The sequence below is a fragment of the Hippopotamus amphibius genome, chromosome 3 (genome assembly GCF_030028045.1).
Source record: "Hippopotamus amphibius kiboko isolate mHipAmp2 chromosome 3, mHipAmp2.hap2, whole genome shotgun sequence".
NCBI classification, from domain to species: Eukaryota; Metazoa; Chordata; class Mammalia; order Artiodactyla; family Hippopotamidae; genus Hippopotamus; species Hippopotamus amphibius.
In genome coordinates this window covers 450,838-474,708 of record NC_080188.1, presented here as the reverse complement: position 1 = coordinate 474,708, position 23,871 = coordinate 450,838, and the positions used below count along the sequence as shown (strand labels likewise).

General features: G+C 35.3%; 1 protein-coding gene across 13 annotated transcripts in view; it reads left to right on the top strand.

Moving 5' to 3' along the window:
- The window catches only part of LCORL (ligand dependent nuclear receptor corepressor like), a 179,003-nt gene that overhangs the window by 119,070 nt on the left and 36,062 nt on the right, over window positions 1-23,871 (top strand). For 8 of the 13 annotated variants that reach the window (XM_057726706.1, XM_057726710.1, XM_057726699.1 and 5 more), the window contains one exon: window positions 6,811-7,062. In XM_057726706.1, coding sequence (XP_057582689.1) covers window positions 6,811-7,062 — 252 coding nt within the window. Of the gene's footprint in view, window positions 1-5,946; window positions 6,049-6,810; window positions 7,063-11,985; window positions 12,078-12,141; window positions 13,403-18,063; window positions 18,238-23,871 lie in introns of those variants that run through there. The other 5 variants (XM_057726709.1, XM_057726707.1, XM_057726708.1 and 2 more) reach the window with 5 other exon arrangements.

Here is a 23,871-nt window from a genome sequence, read left to right as displayed (position 1 = left end):
ATAATATCTTCTTTGGAAAAATATCTACTCAGATCATTTGCTGTTTTTTATTTGGGCATTTGTCTTTTTATTGTTGGGTTATAAGAATTCTTTATATACTTGGACAGTAGACCCTTATCAGACATGTGATTTGTAAATATTTATTCCTATTCTGTGGACTCTCTTCACTTAGTGTCCTTTGAAGTACAAAAGTTTTAAATTTTAATCAAGTCCATTACATCTATATTTCCTTTTGTTGGTTGTGTTTTAGTGTGAAATCTAAAGAACCATTGCATTAATCTGAGGTCATGAAGATTTACACCTATGTTTTCATTCAGATTTTTATAGTTTTAGCTCCTATATTTAGGTCATTGATCCATTTTGAGTTAATTATTCTATGTGGTATGAGGCGGAGGTCCAGCTTCATTATTTTGCGTGTAAATATCCCAGTTGTCCTAGCACAACTTGTTGAAAAGACAGTTATTTCCCCCACTGAATTGTCTTGGTAGTCTTATCAAAAATAGATTAAGGGTTTATCTTGGGGCTCAGTTCTACTCTATTGATGTATATGTCTGTCCTTATGCCATTAACACCTAGGCTTGATTATTACACTTTATAGTAAGTTTTAAAATCAGGAATTGCTAATTTTCCAATTTAGTTCTTTTTCAACATTATTTTGGCTATCCTGGATTCCTTGCATTTCCATATGCATTTTAGAATCAACTTGTCAGTTTCTACAAAAATGTCAGCTAGGGCTTTGATAGGGATTGTGCTCAATTTGTTGATCAATTTGGGGAGTATTATCAAGTTAAAAATAGTAAGTCTTCCAGTTCATGAACGCAAGACATATTTTGGTTTATTTATGTTTTGTTAAACTTATTCCTAGAAGTATTTTCTTCTCTGTAATACTGTTGTAAATGGAATTCTTTTCTTATTTCCTTTTGGAATTGTTTAGTGTCATTGTATACAAGTAAAATTGATTTTTGTATATTGATATGGCATGCTGTAATCTTGCTGAACTTATTAGTTCTAAAGTTTTATGTGTGTGGATTCCTTAGAAGTTTCTATATACAACATTATGTTATCTATAAAGAGAGTTTCACTTCTAGTTTTTCAATCCAAATGACTTTTATTTCTTTTTCTTGCCTAATTGCACTGGCTAGACTCTCTAGTATCTTTTGAATAGAAGTGGTGGGAGCATATGTCCTTTTCTTGTTCTGATATTATGCGGGAAACTTTTGGTCTTTCACTGTTAAGTATGATGTTATCCGTAGATTTTCCATAGATGCCCTTTCTTAGATTGAGGTAGTTTCCTTCTATTCCTAGTTTGTTGAGAGTTCTAATCATGAAAAGGTATCAAGTGCTTTTCTGTATCTATGGAGATTATTATGTGGCTTTTGTCCTTTATTAATATATTATATTACATTGCCTGATTGGTTTTTATACATTGAACTAACCTTGCATTCTTGGGATAAATCCCACTTGGTCTTGACGTGTAATCCTTTTTATTTGTAGCTGGGTTCTGTGTGATAGGAGAGTTGACCCTTGAACAATGCGGTAGATAGGGGCTGACCCTTCACGCAGTCGATAATTTGTGTATGACTTACAATCAGCCCTCTGTATTTGCGGTTCCACATCCATGGATTCAACCAACCACGGATTGTGTAGTACTGTAGTATTTATTATTGAAAAAATCCACATATAAGTGTACTCAAACAGCTCAAATCCATGTTGCTCAAGGGTCAACAGGATTTTTGTCTATTCATAATGGATAGTTCTCATTTGGTGTTGTCGTTTTCATGTGATTTCTTTGGTTTTGGTGTCAGGCTTGTATTGTCCTCATAGTATGAGTTGGGAAGTGTTCCTTCCTCAACTCTGTCTTTGGAGTTAGTGAAGGATTTGTTTTAATTCTTCTTTAAATGTCTAATAGAATTTACCAGTGAATCTGTCTGTCCCTGGGCTTTTCTTTGCGGCAGATTTTTGGTTGCTAATTCGGTCTCTTTACTTGTAGGTCTGTTAAGGTTTTCTATTACTTCTTGAGTGAGTTTGATAGTTTGTGTCTCTCTAGGAATTTGGCCATTTCATCTAGGATCTCTAATTTGTTGATGTATATTTTTTTTGGGTTTTTGTTTTTGTTTTTTTGGCAGTACTTCTTGATCACCTTTTGTGTCTCTTTAATGTTAGTGATGATATCGCTACCTTCATTTCTGATTTTATAAACTTTAATCTACTCTTTATTTTTTTTAATTAATTTATTTTTATTTATTGGCCGTGTTGGGTCTTCTTTGCTGCACACGAGCTCTCTGTATTTGTGACAAGTGGGGACTACTCTTTGTTGTGGTGCATGGGCTTCTCATTGTGGCGGCTTCTCTTGTTGTAGAGCATGGGCTCTAGGTGTGCGGGCTTCAGTAGTTGCGGAGTGTGGGCTTATCTTTAGTTGTGGCTCGCGGGCTCTAGAGCACAGGCTCAGTAGTTGTGGTGGATGGGCACGTGGGATCTTCCCAGACCAGGGATCAAACCCGTGTCCCCTGCATTGGCAGGCGGATTCTTAACCACTGTGCCACCAGGGAAGCCCCTACTCTGGTTTTTATTATTGGTCAAATATTTTGATCTTTTCAAAGAACCTACTTTTGGTTTTATTGCTCTTCTCTGTTGTCGTTCTATTCTCTTTTTTTTTTCTGCTCTAACCTTTTATTTCCTTCTTTATGCTTGCTTTAGGTTTACTTTTCAATTCATTTTCTCTTAAGGAGGAAAGTTAGGTTATTGGGTTATTGAGTCGAATTTTTTTTAATATGTGTGTTTATCACTACAAATTGTTCTCTAAGCACTGCTTTAGCTTCATCACATACCTTTTGGTATGCTGTTTTCCTTTTCAGCCTTTTGGGAGTTGATTGGTCCTGAGCATCTTCTTCCAAGTTCAGTCATTCGGCTGTTTGTGGGAGACTTCAGTTCCTCCTCTTGTGAGCCTCCTCAGTGCTGCTCACATTACAGCTTTCTCCAGAGTGAGTGATGAGAGCAAGAGGACAGGATAGTGGGGGTGACGCGAACACCAGCGTTCAGAGTGTCCAGGGTAGAAAACATATTCTTTTATGACCTAATCCTGGAAGCAGCATACACTTCTGCAGTATGTTGTTGTTAATCACACATTCCACCCTTGATACCGTGTGAAAGGGACTACACAACACTGGAGACCAGGAGGTGGGAGTGGGGATCGTTAAGCACCATCTTGAAACCGGCTGCCACAGGAACTTGTTAAACTCTTGAATTAGTTAAATTTGAAAAATGAAGAGATAGGGCAAAAATAAATTATTTCTGTCTTCTTAGGGGCATACCATTTCCACATGGCAACATATTTTCTCTTCTAGCCCAGTGTTTATTAATTGCCTGACTTTTGAAACCATTTGAGTTATATCGCTGGCCTAGGTCTTTAATTAATGTGTTTATTTTTTTATAGTTGTGACAACTTGTGCAAGTATTCTAGAAGGCTCACTAATCAGCAGCTGAGCAGCATTTTCTGTGTTTCTTTCTCTTTTTTATCTTGTTTGTTTGTTGCCAAGTCCTTTGGTCTTATTCCCAATATAAACAAACAAAAACTGAGTAGATGAATAGAATAAAATAGCATTATCTATTCTGCTTTAAACTTAGCTCTAAACTCAACCCTAAAGTATAGCCCTAGTCACATGATAGGAGTCTGATCATATTTCTGGGTTTTTTTAATGAATTTTAACTATTTTGAATTTATAAAGTGACATTAGCCAATAAATTATAGGACAGTTAAGCAAAATACCTAGAAGTAAATCAGCATGCTTTCAAGGATTCCTGGAGGTAATAATCAAGAAATAGTATAAATTGGGAATCCTTATATGTAACATGGAAATTTCTTATTTTGATATAATTCACTTTACTTAGGTTACATGTACTAATACTATATATTCTGGACCAAAATATATCACATGGGCTTAGAAGTTATGTCCTTTGTATTTTGCCAGCTAGTTAATAATTTCATATATTAACCTAGTTAATATTCTTACTTATTTGACATTTTATGATTTAAATAAAATATAACTGCTCACCCTGCATCTTTTTGTTTCTCTTGTTATTTTCACTATAACCTAAGATAACAGTGGAGTAAATGGCAGCTATTAAGATAAGTACAGGGGTTCAGTATTTTATCTACAATCTCATATAACTTTAAAATATCTTGTGAGCAACCCCTATTATGATTTCCAAGGTTCTATTATCATTTCTGTTTTTATGAACAGAGAAACTAAAACATGGAGGGATCTGTAACTAACCTAAATTTATAAAGATGGCCAAGATTTCAATCTATAGCTAAGTCTTTCTTTTTTCATTAAAACATAATTGACATATATTGTTTTAGTTTCAGGTATACTATGGAGTGATTTGACATTTGCATGCATGATGAAATGATCACCACAATAAGTCTAGTAACATCTGTCCCCATACAAAGTTAATACAATATTATCGACCATATTCCTTATGTTATATATTCTCACTTATATGTGGACTCTAAGAAACAAAACAAAAACAGACTAAACTAAAAAACAGACTCAGTTACAGGGAACAAACAGGTGGTTGCCAGGTGGTTGTTGGGGGACGAAATAGGTGAAGGGGGAAATTAAGAGGTACAAACCTCCAGTTATTAAAAAAAATAAGCCACAGGCATGTAATATATGCAGTTGACCCATGGCCAATGTAGGGGTTAGGAGCACTGACCCTCTGCACAGTCAGAGATGAGTCTAACTTTGCAGGGGGCCCTCCTTGTTCAGGGTTTTGCATCTGCAGACTGAACCAGCTGTGGATTGCATGGTACTATGGTGTGTACTTACTGGGAAAAATCCGTGTCTGTGTACCCCAGCAGTTCACACCCACGCTGTTCAAGGGTCAGCCGTATGGCCATGCCTTTCTTTCTAGTACCCAAAAACAAACAGTGCCTCTCTCCCCTACTGGGTTCTAAACAAAGAATAAATGTGAGGACTAAAATGTTCCTTTTTTTATAGGCCTGTGATCCCTTCTCAAATATTTTTCAGAATTCAACATTCTTTGTTTTGAAGGAGCTAATGTAGCAGAGATGTTTATTATGTAACATCTCTAGCAGGTCCAGAGCAGCACCCTGTGATCAAATATATTGATACTTCTGCAGGACTATAAAGAGATTGATGGTGGCTTAGGTCACATTTTGCTACCACATATGGTGGTGGTCATGGTGGAGGCACTTTGTTACCTTTCCTCACCTTTAAATAGTATGTTTTCTAACCTTCTTGCGTTTTAGAATCATGGGTCTATAAAAATAGATGCTAGTTGGAGGGCTTGCCTTCAGATGTCTTAGACAATTGCTCCAGTTGATACTGAACCCCAAAACTAAGGAGACTCAACCCTTCCATCTCAGACAGCCCAGGATCAGGGCAGTCTTGTTCACACAACTCTGATCCGCCTGGGTAAGAGTTGAGTCATTTAAGGAGCAGAGAATTAATATTGGGTTGGCCATAAGATGTTATGGAAAACCCCGAACTAACTTTTTGGCCAACCTAATATCTCTAGAAGAAGAGATGGAACCCACTTCTAAGAGGAAGACGTATGGAGCCTAACCAAGTATACTTAGTCATCCTTCCCAGTTCACCAGTCGTTCTGCCTCTGAATCAGGAGCAAAGTAAATAAAAGGATTGGGATGAGGCCGATGGAGTGTGTGTGAAAAAGCCACCACCACCACCACCACCACCCAATATCAAAACTCATTATTACTTATTATATACTGTGTTTGTAAGTGGTCTGTCTTTATTCCATAGCTGTTAACTATAAAATCATTCAGTTGTTTTTTACCTCTTGTACAGGTTTCAAGCAGAATTATATATGACAGCTGACCTTTATTTTGGTTGTAGCTGACCAACATGTTTTGGGATCAAGGACTGGTTAAGACCCTCAATAGTGGCATTGCTGTTTTTATAAGGGAATCTTAAGAGATGCATGCTGAAATATTTAGGAGTGAAATGCCATAATTCTGCAATTTACGTTTCAGCAGTTCTGCAAACCAAAAAAAGTAAAAAGAAGGTGAATGTGGCAGAATACTAACAATTCTTGAATCTTGGTAGAGGCTGTCTGTGTCATTGTAGAGTTCTTCATTTTTTTCTTTATGATTGAAATTTCTCAATATGAAAAGTTGAGAAAAGAAAAAAATCCTTGATGATGACATTTAGACTATATATGAAGTGCACATTTGACAGAATTGAAGAATTAATGGTTATAAATAGTTATAGAGTTTAGATGTTTTCTTTAATAGTTAATGTGTACCTACTCTGTTAGGTTAAAAATTGCTTGGTTACTTATATATACAATTTAAGTTCACATATTAAGTGTTTTAATATCTTGTAGAACACATTTGAGTTAAGACTCTAAAAATAAGCTGTCCGCTTTTATGTCTAATTCTTTATATTTTGTTTTGGGACCAAAAATATTTATTTTTTAAAAATAATTTAAAATGCCAAGTTTGGGGTTGATATATTGGGGGGAGTTGAGGGAGGAAGGGAATACGGGGATATGTGTATAAAAACAGATGATTGAACTTGGTGTACCCCCCAAAAAAAATAAATAAATTAAAAAAATAATAATTTAAAATGCCAAGTTTGGGGTTGATATATTCTCATAATACTAATTAAATCTACAAGGTTTTTATTGCTAAGTCCTAGAAACCATTCGCAATTATGGACTGACTCTAAGAGACTTCAAAAATCATTAATCTGTAATTAAGATAAGTTTAAACATTGGTATTTTGCATTCTCTTTTTAATTCTTCTTCTGTTTATTTCTTCCCTAGATCTTCCTCAGAACTGTGATCCTAACATTCCCCTAGTTGCTCAGGAATTAATGAAAAAGATGATACGTCAGTTTGCAATTGAGTATATTTCAAAAAGTGGTAAAATACAAGAGAATAGAAATGGTTCAATTGGAACAAGTCTAATATGTAAAAGTATCCAAATGAATCAAGCAGAAAACTCCCTTCAGGAAGAGCAGGAAGGCCCCTTAGACCTCACTGTGAATCGAATGCAAGAACAAAATACTCAGCAAGGTAAGATGTGTGTGTGTGTGTGCACGCGCGCACATGGTGGGGGGGGGGGGGGGTATGTGTGTGATACATAATGTTATGTTTTAAAGGTGTACCTAACTTCATATTCACAGACAGATGTACTTTAGAAGCAATAGTGCTTGTGATTAGCCTATGTAGTATGGGCTAGAGAGAAGTGTATTACATTTGACTTTGTTTATGAAAGAGGAAGTGAGAGTTTCTCTCAGTCTCTTCTCACAATAAAGTGTATGGTGAGAGAATTCTAATAAGCAACCTAAAAGGAAAGTATACAAATAAAAGGATGTAAATGATAAAAATGTATTTTTGTAAGGTATGGCTGAGAACATGCATTAAGCACTTGCTGTTCAGTTTTTTGCACTTAGGTGAAAAATAAAAAGAAATAGTTAATGTATATTCAATTGTGCTGTAACTAGGGAATGAGAAAAGTTAATGCAGGTGATAAGTATGATGTAATTAACTATACGGAGATACATCTTGCACAAGAAGCATGAATGATGAAGCTGTATTGGTCTTACCTAATCGTTAATTGAAGGAAGAGTTGTGATTCTCAGAGGAAAAGAAGGAAGAGCCTTAAAGTGCTTATGGAGGATGCCAAACAAGTATTTGCCTGAAGAAGAGAGAAGCTCTTGTTAATAAAAGTAGCTTTTGTTAGTACAAGTTAAGGATAGTGTTGTCAGGCCTCAGAGCCAGAAAAATGTCAGCATTAAGTTTGACTGTCGAAGGCAGTGTGGTGTTTGAGGCTCTGAAGAAGAGTACACCAGTCAGTATTTAAAGAAGATCATCTTTTCATTGTGTAAGACAGATTAAAATTGAGTGAACTGAAATATGAAAATATTTTTCTCTTTTTGCTTCCCTAATATTTGGTTATATGAGTTTATTTATGTAGAAAGATCTGAGAAATTTGAGATGATAATCAGGCAGCTTGTAAGAAATGTTGAAGATGATTTTGATACAAGGCTTAAGAACAAAAATATATCAACACGTTGAATTTTGGAAGTTAGAAAGCATGGGATTTTTAGAATTTTTGTCTTTTCCATGTTTTGCACCCTCTTACATCTCTTCTCCTTTGTGGGAGGCAGTTCAGTGTTCTAAAGAGACTAAAACATTGGCGTTGGTATCTGTGACAGACATGCTTGAAATCCCTGCTCTGCTACTTAGGTTACATTAATAGTTAACTAGACCTATCAGAGCTTTAATTTCCTCATTTGTTACTTGGCAATAATAATAACAGATTTATTGGAGCAATATGAAAGTTAAATATAAAGTAACCAACTCATAATAGATATTCAAACATTAGTCTCTATCTGCTGTCTGCCTCCTGTTCCTTACCAGCACAGAAGAGAAGCCTTGGAAGTGACATAGCGGTCTGTAAATACTTGTGTGGCTTCTCCACTAAAGTAGGACTGAACTTTCTCTGAATGGGCCAATGAGTAGGCTTAGGATCACTACCTAGAAGTTAGATGGAAACAGATTTCAGGTCCATGTAAGAAAGAATATTTCTAAGGATCAGACATTTTTTTAAAGGGGAAGGGGGAAAATGGTTCCCTGGTTACTTTATCATTAGAGGCACGCAAAAGGATCAGAAGAGTGATTGGAATGGATGGCATTCTCAAGGTAAATTTACAGTCCTTACATGCTGTGATTCTATGAATTTAAGTGATAAGGCAGACCCAAGTATATGTAGAAAGTAAGTAATGTAGTTACTCACTTAAATTATTTTGATATTTTAGGCAAAGTGCACAAATATATATGTGAACATTCTAAGGCTGAAAAGATTAATGATGCTGGATATAAATCTATACTTTAAATAGTCTTCTTGATGATTTTAATTTTGGGGAATGACTTCTTGTCACATGAAATTTCGGTGTTCTTACTTCAGGACAGAAATCATTTAGTTTAGTGTGGCTTGTAGTATAGAGAGCAAGGCCGAGAATGGTAATAGATGAGGCTAAAGAAATAGGTAGAAAACCATATAGGAAATGTTAACGATTTTGACTTCGGGCGGTGGAAAGCTTGCTGAATTTCTTTAGGCAGAGGGTAATAAAATCAGATTTTCTTTTAAAAAACTATTCTTCTGTGGTAGACTGGTAAGCTCTAACTTTGCTTCCATGCATACCAATTTTTTTTAAATGGAGGACAAAACCTTTGATACATTTGTGTGTGCATATGTGCGTACACATGCATGTGTATATACACAGCAGTACCTCATATGTATGCATATGTCCACAAATTAAAATTTTTAAGGTTGAAATAAAGATGTTATAAACAATTTTTAAATGTCTTGCTGATTGTGGTGACTTCACCTCCAGTATCTTATCACACAATGTAGACATTGCAGCGTTTCATTAGTAATAATGCAAGGTGTAAATTCTTATTTCAAATGGTTTCTTAAGAACTAAAAAAAGAATTTGGACTGACTTCACTGTTCGTAACCTTATAGTATAATTAATAAAGTGCTAGTTTTTCCTTTGTCTATTGTTTGCTAGTGCTGACTTTTTTCACATTAGTCTCTATAATTTTGCAACAATACTCATTTAAGTCATTTGTTCATTTAGTTAGATGCTGTAATATGTGAACCCAGTGGGCAGTTCAGCCATAAGTAATGCAGATGATTTATGGGCTGTCTGACCTGTTCACCTGTAATGTTATTCATCCCAAATGGCTTTACAGGTAACTTTATATAACCTTAAAGCAACAGATAATTCTTATCTTTTACAGGCTATTTTAAAGAATAGAAAAGAAAGAAATATTGATATAATCTGTATCAAACAAGGCACAGATAGCAAAAGAAAGAAAATTTGCAAACTAGGCTTATTTACAAATCTAGGTGCAAAAATTCTAAACAAATGTTAGCAAGTTGAATATAGTGAAGTGTAAAAACATAAATAATGGCTGGGGAAGCACAGATGATTCTGCATTTGAAACACCTTTATGATTTTTCTATATTACTAAAAAAAAAAGAAAGAAAAAGAAAAACCATATCATCCCAATAGATAACAGAAGAAATTTACAAAAGCTGACACATTTATTATAAAAAATGTTTATCACACCAAGAATAGATGAGCACTTCTGCTATGAGGGACTTATAACCAAATGGTTTAAAGTGGTAGACAGGACAAAAATGCACGCTAATTTTCAACATTTTATGAAAGGTCTTGACTCATGTAACATGATGGAAAAAAAAGAAATATGAAAGTAAGCAATAATGAGTAATGGGTTATAAGGAAAGAATGAGCAAAGTTGTGGTTGCTTACAAACAGTATGATTGTACATAGAGAATATGAAAGAGTATCTACCTGAAGTTTAGAACTGATGAAAGAGATCAGAGAAAGTACTACTTAGAAGATTAGTATGTATTATAACATCCAGTTAGGAAATCCAGTTTTTAAAAACATCTCTTCTACAATAGCAACAAAAGCAGGAAAAACATTAAAATACCTGAGAATGAAACTAATAAACTATTTAAGACCTTATGGAGGACATTGTAAAAGTTTATTGAAGTTTATAAAAGATGACCCCCAAAATGAGTGATTGTATTTTAAATGAATGGGAAGACTCTAAAAGATAGCAGTTCATCTTTAATGTACTTAAAAATTCAGTGTCATTCCAGTCAAAATTCTGATAGGGTTTGTTGTGAAAAATGACTTGCCAATCATAAAACTTATAAGCAAAACTTAAAAGAGCCAGGAATTACCAAGTCAAGGTGGTGGGCGACTTCTCTGAAACGTATCAAGACTTTGTATAACAATTCACACAGGGTGCTGTGGGCCATGTACAGATCACGAGGACAGGTTAGCAAGCCCAGAAGAGAGTGCATTATAAATCGTTAGGACTATGACCTGTTCAGTAAGTAGTTCCAGGGCAGTTGGTTACCCACACGGAGGGGGAGAAATGGATCCCTACTTTATCCCGCTCACAAAAGTTCTTTCATTTGGGTTAAAGGGCTAAATGTCAAAACCAAAACCAAAAGTTAGAAAAGATAAAGGATTGTATCTTATTGAATTTAAAATAAGGAAGGATTTCTTAAGATGCAGAAATAACAATGCATACAGCAATTGTGTAAATTTGACTGTACTAAAATGTGAAACTTAAGTATTGTAAACATCACTGTGAATGAACAGAGTGAAAATTCAGGTCTCAAATTTGGAGACAGTATTTACAACTGATATAACTAACAGCCATTCAACTAATCAAACAAAACTACAGCCAACGAGCAAAACATGACTGCATAGAAAAACAGGCAAAAACAGTTATCGGAAGATAGCAGTGTAGCCACATCAGCAAAGTAAAAGATGCTCAAAAGAATATCCTGCTCAGCTTTTATCTCAATATAGGGTTCTTTTATTCTGTCATGTAAGAGATGGTAATTCAACCTCTGATTTACAATAAAGGTGCAAAAAATCTTTGTTTGACAGCTCTGACAATTAAGCTCATATCTCTGAAACATCCACCCTTCATTTTATATTTTTTCCACCTGTAATAACATTTTACTCATAAAATGTTATTACAGTACTCAATAGTACTGTAAATATTTGCAGAAATTATTATATCTCCAGACTTTTCTTTTCCATGCTAACCTTTAGGGTTTTGGGGTTTCTTTTCCATCTGCAACAATATGAGAAATTTTATTCCTTTTTCTTATTATTAGTGCTGTAAATATTTGTTGAAACTATCTTGTCTGTCTAAACCTCTATTTTCCATGCAAATCTTTATAGCTTCTCTAATTGTTCTTCATAAATCAGTTTTCATACTTCTGATTTTCCTTGTCCTCTCTTCCACAAACTCTAGACTGACTTAAAATATTATAACCCTGAGAGAAACATTCCTGTTTGCCTCTCCATTGTACTTTCTAACCAGGTATTTCAAATATTAGAGATATTTCTTTGTGCACTTTCACTTCTGCAGATTTGTATAAATACTCTGAGCCTCAGAAACTGGGAGAAAGCTATACACTTTTTTATCCTGGAGCAGTAACTTAAAAAACAGAAATAACATTAGTGTAAACCAAAAAAAAAAAAATTTTTTTTTTTTTCCGATTTTAATCTGGGCCCAACGTACAAGCTCTCCTGAATTCCAAAGTACAGGAAGAAATTTGCAGCTTATGGACCTCTGTCATTATCGTGAGAGCCATGAAGAATTTATCAGTTCTGTACAAAACAAGACCAAACGTGGGCAGAGATGAAACAGCAGTGCTTCAGTGGCCTTATTGCTGTCGTTGTCTACCATGAGGTCCAGTGAATCCTCTGGGAGACCTTTCATTATACTACATTTCTCACTTCATTGTCATTGTTTCCATGTGTATCTCCCCACTGTAGTCAGCCTTTGGGTGCAGGAACCTGTCTGTTCACTTTTGTATCCCCATTGCGTGTGTGATATGTGACATACTGGATTTACTGGATTAAAAATCTTCCCTATTTTCAAATGCCGTTGACAGCTAAACTGAGAATTGTTGATACTTGATCATGGGGTTTATGATTTTCTAGCAGTGAAATTTCTTATTTTGAACATATTGAATGGAAATTGTCCTGAAATATCTGTATACTTTCTTAAACAACATATGCAACATTGTGTCATGTTGAACATTAATTATTGCACTGACCTGTAATGACATTTTTAGAATTATTTTCCCTTAAGCTAATTGGCAACACATTAAGTTAAAAAAATTTTTAAGACATTATTATTTCACGTTGCTATCAGTAGGCTAACCTTTGGTAATCATATCTCCTAGATTGAGTAAGATGTTTTTAAAAAACAAATGATGTAGGAGGCTAATATAAACTAGGCTTCAAGTGAGCATTTGGGAGATTGCATTGAATAAAATGTATACATTTCAGTGATACGTTTAATTGTCATCAAGTATCCTTTGTTGCTGCTGCTGCCACCATTCTAGGCAGGTTTCTTGGCTGAGATTAAGGTAGGTGATGTTGTCAGCTGAGATGTTAAACTGTAATTAAAAGAGCAATGTATCATTTTATGATATCATGTATTATAAACTATGCTACTTATAAATGAAGTCTGTTGTTACTCTGTTAGGAAAATATTGAATAGTTGGTTGTTCTTTTTTTTAAGTTCAGTTCAGAAGATATTTCTGTATCTACTAATGAAGGCAATAAAATTATCCATCTTGTTTTTCTATGCTGGACTTTTGTTTTCCAAGGCTAAAGACATATAGAAGAAAACTTTACGTCCCATGCTTGAGAAGATACCATATTTTAGCAAACCTGAAGAATGATAAAACATATCTAGATGATCCATGTCCCCTCTGATCTAACCTTCTCTGACTCTAAGGATAGATGAAACAGGTGGTATTTAAAAATTCCAAATCAAGGCATACCACTCCTCTGCTTAAAACACTTTAACAGCTTTGGATTGTTCTTAGGATAAAGTCTAAAATCCTAAACTCACCAAGATCCAGACCGTGCCTACCTATTGAATCTCATCTTGCACTTTTCTTTAGTCTTTGTATTGGTCTTCTCTGTTTCTTGAATGTCGTATACTCTGGCCTTGGAACATTTGTACATGCTCTTGTTTCTCTGTAGAAGCCACTCCCTACCCCCACCAATTTTTTCTAAATAAATCTTACTTGATTTTTCTTCAGGTCTCCTTTTAAACATTACTTCTCTAAGAAAACCTCCCCCACACCTCCTAAATTGGATGCACACAGACATACACGTGCATTCTTATTAATTACCACCAAAATTGAGTTTGGGTCTCTTATTATATTTTCCCAAAGCATCCGGTGTTCTTTTGTAGCCTTATCACCCTTGTAATTGTTTCCACCATCTTACTTTGTGCTTTCTGTTTGTCGCATTTGTTAAGCTTTTTTTCCTCCATTGTTATTTTCTTTTAGATTGCATTTTTTCTCTTGTTTTACTCTTCTTCCTTTGCTAATTTTGAAGTTATACACTCTGCTGCTGTTCTGTTAGTGGTTACCCTAGAAACTTCTTAATGCTTAGCTAACTCAACAGTTAATGTAGGAAATATTTTAACTTCTTACCTGCCCTGCCACAGTAGCCATTTTATCAATGCTTTAATTCTCTTTTTATGACATCACAATTAAAACATTGTAACTATTTGTTTTATATAATCAAGTTTTGTTTAGATTTACATACATGATTTCCTTTTCCTTTGTTCATTATTTATTCCTATGTCTCAATTTTTTTTTTGGAATCAGAGATTCTTTTAATACAGGTCTGCTGGTAGTAAACTCTCGGGATTTTTTTTTCTTTTCAGTTTCTTCTTATTCTTTTTTTTTTTTTTTTTTAACCTTGTTCTTAAAAGAGATTTTTTTTGGCAGGGTGCGCAAGTCTAGGCTGACAATTATTGTTTTCTTAGCACTGCTACCATGATCGTGTGTTGGCTTCTGTTTTTGCTGTGACGGCCCAGCAAATAGTCTTTTCCTTGTAAGCAATCTTCACACACTACTTCTATCACCTCTGACTTTCCCTCTGTTTTGTTTATTCTGTTTTGCAAGTTGTCGTCGATGTGTTTGGGTGCAGATTTCTGTTCTTCATTCTGCTGGGGAGTCCTATCATGTCTAAAACTGAGGACAGATTTCTTTTATCAGTTGTGATTTTTCAGCCATTATCTTTTCAATATAGCACAGCTTCCACTTTATCTCTTTTTTTTTCCTTCAGATCTTTATTGAAGTATAATTGCTTTACACTGTTGTGCCAGTTTCCACTGTACACCAAAGTGAACCAGCTGTGTTTATACATATATCCCCACATCCCCCGCCTCCCGCGACTCCCTCCCACCCTCCCTGTCCCGGCCCTCTAGGTCATCACCGAGCATCAGGTAGATCTCCCTGTGCTATGCCACAGCTTCCCACTGGCCTTCTGTTTTACAGTGGGTCGTGTATCTATGTCTATGCTACTCTCGCACTTCGTCCCAGCTCCCCCTTTCCCTCCTCCCCGTGTCCTCAAGTCCGTTCTCTACATCTGCATCTTTAATTCTTGCCCTGCCACTGGGTTCTTCAGTACCGCTTATTTAGATTCCATATATATGCGTTAGCATAAGGTGTTTTTCTCTTTCTGGCTTAATTCACTCTGTATGACACTCTAGGTCCATCCACCTCACCACAAGTAACTCAATTTCTTTTCTTTTTATGGCTGGTAATATTCCATTGTATATGTGTGCCACATCTTCATGATCCATTCATGTGTCGTTGGACATTTCAGTTGTTTCCATGTCCTGGCTATTGTAAATAGTGCTGCAGTGAACATTGTGGTACATGTATCTTTTTGAATTATGGTTTTCTCAGAGTATATGCCCAGGAGTGGTGTCTTTTGTCAAAATTTACTGAGACATATTTTGGATCCTCTCATTCTATCCTTCCTATCTCTTACCTTATCTTTCATATTTTCACCTCTTTGTCTCTTTGAGTTATATCCTGATTAGTTAATGTAGAACTGTCTCCAAGTTCACTGATTCTCTCTTGAGCTGTTCTACTCACTGTTTAACCTTTGTCTTGAGTTTCTAGTTTGCTATTATTTTTTCATTTCCAGAAGTTATTTGTTACTTTTTTGAAATATGCCTGTCAGCGTGCCCCTATTTTTACAAAAAGAATCAATAAGCAAGATATCAAGAGTGACTTGAGAGGATTATTTTAGGTAAGGTGGTCAGGAAAGCCTCCCTGAAGAAATGAGTTTGAGCAGAGAATTGAATACTGAGAAGTCGTCCTTCACATGACGATCTGAGGGCAGGGCATCCCAGGCAGAAGAAGTATCAAAGACAGACAAAAATATCAGAAATCAAAGAAGGCAGGAGCCAATCAGGTGTGTTTGAGGAACTGTATGCAGATTATCTCAGTCACTTAAAAGTCAAGAGACTCGTCAAAGCGTTTTCCACAAAGTCAGAGTATAGAGTGTCAAGAAATGTAATTGTTATGGTATATGTACACTGCATTTTTCTTTTTTCTATTTTGTAAATAATATTACAAAAAGCCATGCACTTTAAATTCATAAGTTCCATAAATAAATACTGGCATGTGACCATCACTTGACTAACCTAGTTAGCTGCATGAAGTGTAAAGAGAAAGAGAAAGAAATCAGTTTCTTTATTGCCATTGCATTTTTCCTGAATATTTGTTATGATTTGAAATAAAATTGGCTAGTCCATCATCACATGGTTTCCAAGTGACAATTCATTGAGTTTTTGTTTCCCTTATAATTTTTTTCATGTATTTTCCCTCCAAATACAGCTTGCATAATGTGTACCTTCATGTAATTTTGAAGTTATCAGTGTGCCAAAATGGGGTTCAGAATATCGGCATGGACAAAGTAAAGCTGATTTTACTTCTATGTTTAAATCTTCCTCTTAGTTTTCTGTTACATGAAGAACAAAACTGAAGTTTTCTTTCCATGGCCTGCATGGCTTTGCTGAGATCTTGTTCCTGTCACCCCCTGGGACTATTCCTCTTCCTCTCTCCCTGGCTTACTGCGTGCAAGTCACACTGTCTGTCTGTTTCTGACACATGCTAAGCTCGCTTCACTTCTGCGCCTTCATTCTTGCTGATCGCTTTTCTAGATTACTCTGCCTGTAGATCTTCTTATTTCTCTGGCCTGCCCCTCTTCATCATTTATATCTCAACTAGAATATCACCTTAACAATAAAAGAATGATAAATTCCAGCGTATAAAAATAACTTCTGGGTGATGAAGAAAGCACTGTTAGAAAAATCAAAAGAGAAATAGTAGTCTGTAAAAAAAATTTATAATTTCTATTACAAAATAAAGGACTAATAATCCAATCATTAAGAGTTTCAAAAAATTGAGAAGTGTAAGATAAACCACTGATAGAAAAAAGAGCATTGTTTTACTGTCAATTCATAGAATAAGACGTTTTAAAAGCCTTTAAACATAGGAAAACATTTATAAACTCATAGGAAATGTAGTCGTATATGGTTCACACCTATCAGACTGATAAGAATTCAAGTTTAACAGCATAGTCCATCTGGTGAGACTGTGAAGAAACAGGCATTCTCATGCATTGCTAGGGAAATACAAACTGGTAGAATCCTTATGGAGGGGAATTGACAATATCTATTAAAATTATATATGCATTTACTCTTTGGCCTAGCAGTCTCATTGAGCTTATAATTATACAAATGTCAATGATATATATTCAGGGTTATTCATTGTGGGGCATTATTTATAATAGCAAGGGATTAGAAGTAACCCAAATGGTTAACTAAATTATTGTAAACCTACACAGTGGGAAACTGAGCATTTGAAAAAAAGGGGTGAGAAAGATCCCTTTATAGTGACTTTTTCAGGTTTTATTGTTAGGAGATAAAAGCAAGATGCAGAACAGTATATATATTCTCTTTTTGTATAAACAAAGCAGGAAAGGTAAAACCTATAAGGGAATGAAGTAAATGAGGTGGAGGAGGCAGGATAGAAGTGCTGTGAATGGACCTTGTTATGTAGTTCTATATAAATGTTCAACAGATCCCAAAGATTAAGTGTTTTTTTTAAATTAAAGCAATCCCTAAAATTTGAAAAAGAATGTAACAAATGAACATAGCTGCATCAAGTTAGTAATATATTAACACTGAGAAAAGAATTATGTCAGGTGACTTTACCCAATATTTTGACTATATATTCTTGGTGGAATATATTCTAAGGACAAAGGAGTGCTTCAAAGAAATCCTAAACTTCTTTTAATAATATTGCTGCTGTTTGTTATTTTGACTCTGTAGAGTAAATCAAAAATATATAATCATGTTACCATTGTTTTACGAAACCAAGATTTTCAGGGTAAGAGAAGAAAACAAGTGTAAGATCAAAGTAAAAGCCCTGTAATTTTACATACATGTAGATTGGAAATGTCATTGCAAACTTAGGATTTTTTTTTTCTTTCCAAAAATATGCATTTCTTAGTGTAATTGCTGAAATATTCTAAAAGCAATAACATGACAGCCCAGTGGCATTGAAATTATTGAGACCAAGATTGTGGTCTCTAACCGTTATTTTCCTTTAAGGGGAAGTAGACCTGCTTGGAATCCAGGTGTGGATCAGAAAATATAAAAGATGAGCCTGGAACATCTTGTGCCAGCAAGCAAGGACTTGCCAAAGACTAATTTGTCAACCAAATACAGAAGGCAATGTTAAGGGTTCCAGTTGGCCACATACAAGAACATGTAAGCATCAAAAGGAAGAACAGCTTCCATTGAAATGTGTTGAATGTTTTAAAAATCCATTAATTCATGATCATCAAAAAAAAAAAAAAGGTGCCCCTCAAAGTCATTAGTTTACAACTGGAGAAACATAGCATACCAACTCCTTACTTTGAAAATAAGCAATTAGAGGAAAGAGTTAAGCATTTATTTTGCTTTTCTTTTATAATTTGTATCTCAGGACAACCAGATAGCCTTTGAGGAAGATTTTTAAAGAAGAGTTTCAGTTAATAAATATGGAAGACATGATAGACTTAAAATATTATTTTGCAGCACCAGATAAGATGACTGAATCAAACAGCATCATCAGAAGATAAAACTGTTAGAGGAAAGGTTGCGCGGGGCACTTGGCAGTGGAGCGGTCAGGCTGTTGTCATCACAATACACTGATCACTTAAGCATCATTGGAAATAGACTTTATACATCACTTGTGAAGCATTCTTGCTAGAAATGTTGAACATGAAACGAAGCAGTTTTTTAGGTCAGAGGTCCTCAAATGTGGTTCAGGAAGCCCTCAGTGTCTCTGAAACTCTTTCAGGTGATACACCAGGTCAAAACTAATAATAATAATAATAATATATTGTTTGCCTTGTTTACTCTCATTCTCTCATAAGTGCGTAGTGGAGTCAGCCAGAGGCTGATGGATGATTTCTGAACACATTGAATACAGAAGCATAGATGAGAATCCAACTGTCTTCTGTTAAACTAGAAGCTTAAATTAGAAGCTAGACACTTAAAAGATTTGCAAAATTATTTTTTAAAGTTACCATTTTATTTTGAAAATGTTATTTTCCATTAAAATGTTTTTATAAACATTAACATTTGTAGAGTTATCAATTACAAATGTTTCAATTTTTGTAATTAGTTTACTTTACAATATGGTAAATATAAATCAAAGCCACAATGAGTTATCACCTGACACCGGTCAGAATGGCCATCATCAAAAAATCTAGAAACAATAAATGCTGGAGAAGGTGCGGAGAAGAGGGAACTCTCCTGCACTGCTGGTGGGAATGTAAGGTGGTACAGCCACCATGGAAAACAGTATGGAGGTTCCTTATAAAACTAAAAATGGAGCTACCATATGACCCAGCAATCCCACTACTGAGTATATACCCAGAGAAAATCATAATCCAAAAAGAAACACGTACCGTAATGTTCATTGCAGCACTATTTACAATAGCCAGAACGTGGAAGCAACCCAAATGCCCATCAACAGATGAATGGATAAAGAAGATGTGGCACATATATACAATGAAATATTAGCCATAAAAAGGAATGAAACTGAGTTATTTGTAGTGAGGTAGATGGACCTAGAGTCTGTCATACAGAGCAAAGTAAGCCAGAAAGAGAAAAACAAATACCGTATGCTAACACATATATGTGGAATCTAAAAAAAATGGTACTAATGAACCCAGTGACAGGGCAAGAATAAAGATGCAGATGTAGAGAACGGACATGAGGACACGGGACGGGCGGGGGGTGGGGTGGCGAAGGGGAAGCTGGGACAAAGTGAGAGAGTAGCATTGACATATTTACACTACCAACTGTAAAATAGGTAGCTAGTGGGAAGTTGCTGTATAACAAAGGGAGATCAGCTCTATAGTGGGTGATGCCTTAGAGAGCTAGGACAGGGAGGGTGCGAGGGAGACATGAGAGGAAGGGCATATGAGGATATATGTATGAATACAGCTGATTCACTTTGGTGTACAGAAGAAAAGCTGGCACAACAGTGTAAAGCAATTACATTCCAATAAAGAGCATAAATAAATAAATAGTATGTTTTATTCTCACTTTAAAAAAATATGTATATATATATATGTATATAAATGGATACAACTCACCTCAACAAAATTTCTTTGAGGTCCACAGTAATTTTTAAGAGTGAAGAAATGGTGAGATCCAAAAGTTTGAGAACCATTTGCATTAGAGCTAATTCCAAGTTTATCAGAATTATTAGGAAATAAAGTAAAAACGAAGTAAATGACACCACAGGAGAGTAAAAAGAACGAACCATAATATAAGACATTCTCTAGTAGGACTGATGACTTGGCTTTTTCAAAAAGTCAGTGTCATTATTTTAAACAGTGAGGGAAAGGGCTGCTGTAAATTTTAAGAGACGTAGCCATTAAGTATAACAGAAAAATTAGCTCCTAATTTGAACTTACAAACTGTAAAAAGACATTTTGGACTCACTAGAGGAAATTCAATAGAAACTAAGTATTAGGTGATAGCAAGGAATTGTTGTAGTTATATATGAAAATGTTCATATGTTTAAAGATGCATAAGAATATAGAAATGATGTGACAGCTGGAATTTAAAATACTTAAGTAGATAAGGATAAATGGAGCAGGTGTAGCAAAAATCTAAGTAATTGTATAAACTGAAGAGTAGATAGAAGGAATCACTATATTTTTGTGTGTTTGAAATGTATCCTGATAAAATTTCTTCCTTAAAAAATGAGCAAGTCATCTTCTCAGAGGCTTTGCCTGATTGTTTATTCCAGCATAGTAACCTCTTCCCACCTGCCATTGTTATTATCCTGTCCTGTCACTGTGTTTTATTTTCATGATAGGCCTTATCACCTTGTGAAATTAATTTATTGTTGATTTATCTTTTTCTTTGTTCTGGTAGAAGGTAAATTCCATGAAAGCAGGAACATTTTCTGTTTTGCTCCCTGCTGTTTTCTTTGTGCCATTCAGAAAAACGACTGGCATATTTAACCACTCAATAACTATTAACCGCATGAGTGAACTGTAGAGCTGTGCATTGATCTTTTATTCATCCACCCAGAAGTAACTGCTTCAGTTTTCAATCCTTCCAAATCGTTTTCTGGAAAAAAATAAGCACACACACACGTATACACTCTCACACTCTCCTCCCAGAGCGCATTCCCACACATCATTCATTACATAATCCTCTGTAACTTGTATTTTTAAAATATTTTTAAATATCATGTTACTATTTTTCTGCAGATCCATTTCAATAGTTAAATCGATTTTCTTAGCTGGTAGTCTATTTTGTGGGAGGATCACATTATACTTAATTTCATATCTTCAGATATATAAGTAAACATGCCCGAGCTGAGATTTTTGCACTCAATCTTAAATTTTTACCTTAGGACATATTCCTAGACGTGTACGCACAAAGCTGTTAGAAGCCAGAGGTCGTGGAGGTGGGTGTGAGTGAGTGAACAGAGGAGATGTGATGGGGGCTCTGGGGCTGACGGTGGTGGTCTAGGTGCTGTTCACGTCAACATGTTCAGTCTGTGAAATTCATTAACCTGTGTACTTATGTTCATTCTTGCTATGAGTGTTGTATTTCAATAAAAAGATTTTTAAAACTCATAAATCACTTTTGGATGAGCATGATAAGGGCTAGCAAATCTAAAGTCTTCCAATATGATATTGTTGTAATAAGTGCACATCTCACAACTTAAATGTTTGGTTGAAACTGAAACGTACAGAATACACAGTACAATACATGGGATAAAAAAGAGAGTGTGTTTTTAAAAATATATTTCAAGGTATTGACTTGAAGCCTTTTGAAACTTTGCTTTAGTTCAGTACTTGTAGGAATAACTGAAGAAGGAAAAAACTACAATGAAATTCTAAAATGGCATACGGTGGAACTGCTGAAACCTTGTTTAATTTTACCAGTAATATTTCGTAATTAAATTTAGTATTATTAATTTTACACCCTAAATTTACTATAAGCACTTCACACTGATTTGTCTTGTCCCTTCTCAAAATGTACTATTTCCTATTTATTAGTAAACAGTCGGTGAATGAACTCTGTGGGATTTCAGCTGTGTGTGCACTAAGTGAAAACACATCAAGAAAGCAGTAACTCTTCCCTTTTAAAAAAGTGTTTGACGTGCAGAGGAAGGCGAAGGAAGGAAGGACCAGTGTTAGAGCATGACTGATGTGCTACTCTGATATTGTATTATTTCCTCCATGAGTGTGAAACTTTAACTCAGTGGTTAAACTGGTAACAAAAACAATTTTAAAATAAATTTTGGATAAACCCAAGCGATTGCTTTTATACTTTGGTATTATTTTGTTAATGAGTTTGTGGGATTTCTTCATTATGGTACACTTGGGGAAAGCATAAAATTAGTGAGATTATATTAACTTTGTATATTTATATATGTTTGTGCTTATCAGGAATACTGAAATCTTTGGTATATCTTTGCACATAAAACCATTTTCATATTAAATACTATTTTGTTAAGATAGATGCTTAGAAGAGCGTGAACATTTTTTAAGACTTTTGGTAGCACATTACTAGATTATTTCCGAAAGTGTTGTGTTCCTAGACTGGTAATGTGTGACGGTGGCAAATTTATTACGCCATTACCAACATTGTTAACTTGACTTTTTAAAACATTACACAGATTAGAATTGTAGTTGATTTTTGAATACAGAGTCTTTTTGAATAACTGTCTGAGTTTGAAAGGCATTTCACTACTTACAACTGTGTGATCTTGGGCAAGATAATTAACCTCTACTTTGCTTTCAGTTTTATCATTAAAAATTGCAAATTAGTAAAACCTATTTATATATTGGTTTGTGTGAGCCCTACGTAGTGTTAAGACATACAGTGCTCTTAGAGTGGTGTTCTGCACACTAGAAAAGTATTATATAGTTTTATATATTTAGATTTTTACATAAGTTCTACTTCCTAGCAATCAGTTAAATATAAATAGTATTTGAAAGCAGGGACTCTCCTAGAGAGTACAGTAGGGAAAACGAGAAAGAGCTGAAGGCTGACTAGAACAGTACATGGAGGGGCTGAAAGACAGACAGGGAGACCCACTGAGGCAGAGAGAGAAGAGGCAATCAGGCATGAAGCGGAAGTACTGTTAAAGGAGTTACTACAACTGTTCACATAGGTCTGCGTCAAACATCACGAGATGTTAAAGTGCGCTGATGCGGATGAAGGTTTTGTTGCTAGGGATTAGCATTATTATGAAATTTAATTTGGAATGTTTTCCCCCTGTCCAAACAACAGAAAATGTATGTGATATTTTGTCATTAAAATTCGCTGGCCTTCGTGTGCCGGAGCTTACGGACAGCTGCATGCTTCGCGCTGAGGACAGGCGGTATGTCCTCGGGGCCTGTTAGCTTGTGTTCACGCTCAGGTAGGGACGGAGCTTGATGGGTTTGTCTCGGGTGGCGACTGGAGTTAATAAATCTGCTTCGGTGCACTTAGTATTCATATTCAGTTAAGTGGTTAGTGATCATCAAGCTTGAAATCTCTGAAGAAAAATGTGTGTTATTATCAGAACCTAATGAATATAAACATTGATGAGTGAAAATCATTCTTAGCCTCGAACTAAACCTGGAGTCTCTCTGTGAAGCTGACTTCTCTGCCATGGAGATGTCAGCTTTTTGACTGTGCTGTCATTTTCTGACTAGCTGAACAAAGTTCACTGGTTTCACGATTACTTCGTCAGTCAGGGTCTGCTGTGTGCAGTGCTGTGTGCTAAGGGCTTGTGTGACAGAACTGAGCAAGTCATTGATGAGTCAGTGAATTGGGCCTTACTGAGGTGCTGTTCCTTTCAGGCCCTTGCTTAGAAGTGAGTCTTGTGGGAGAATCAGCCAAGTAAGT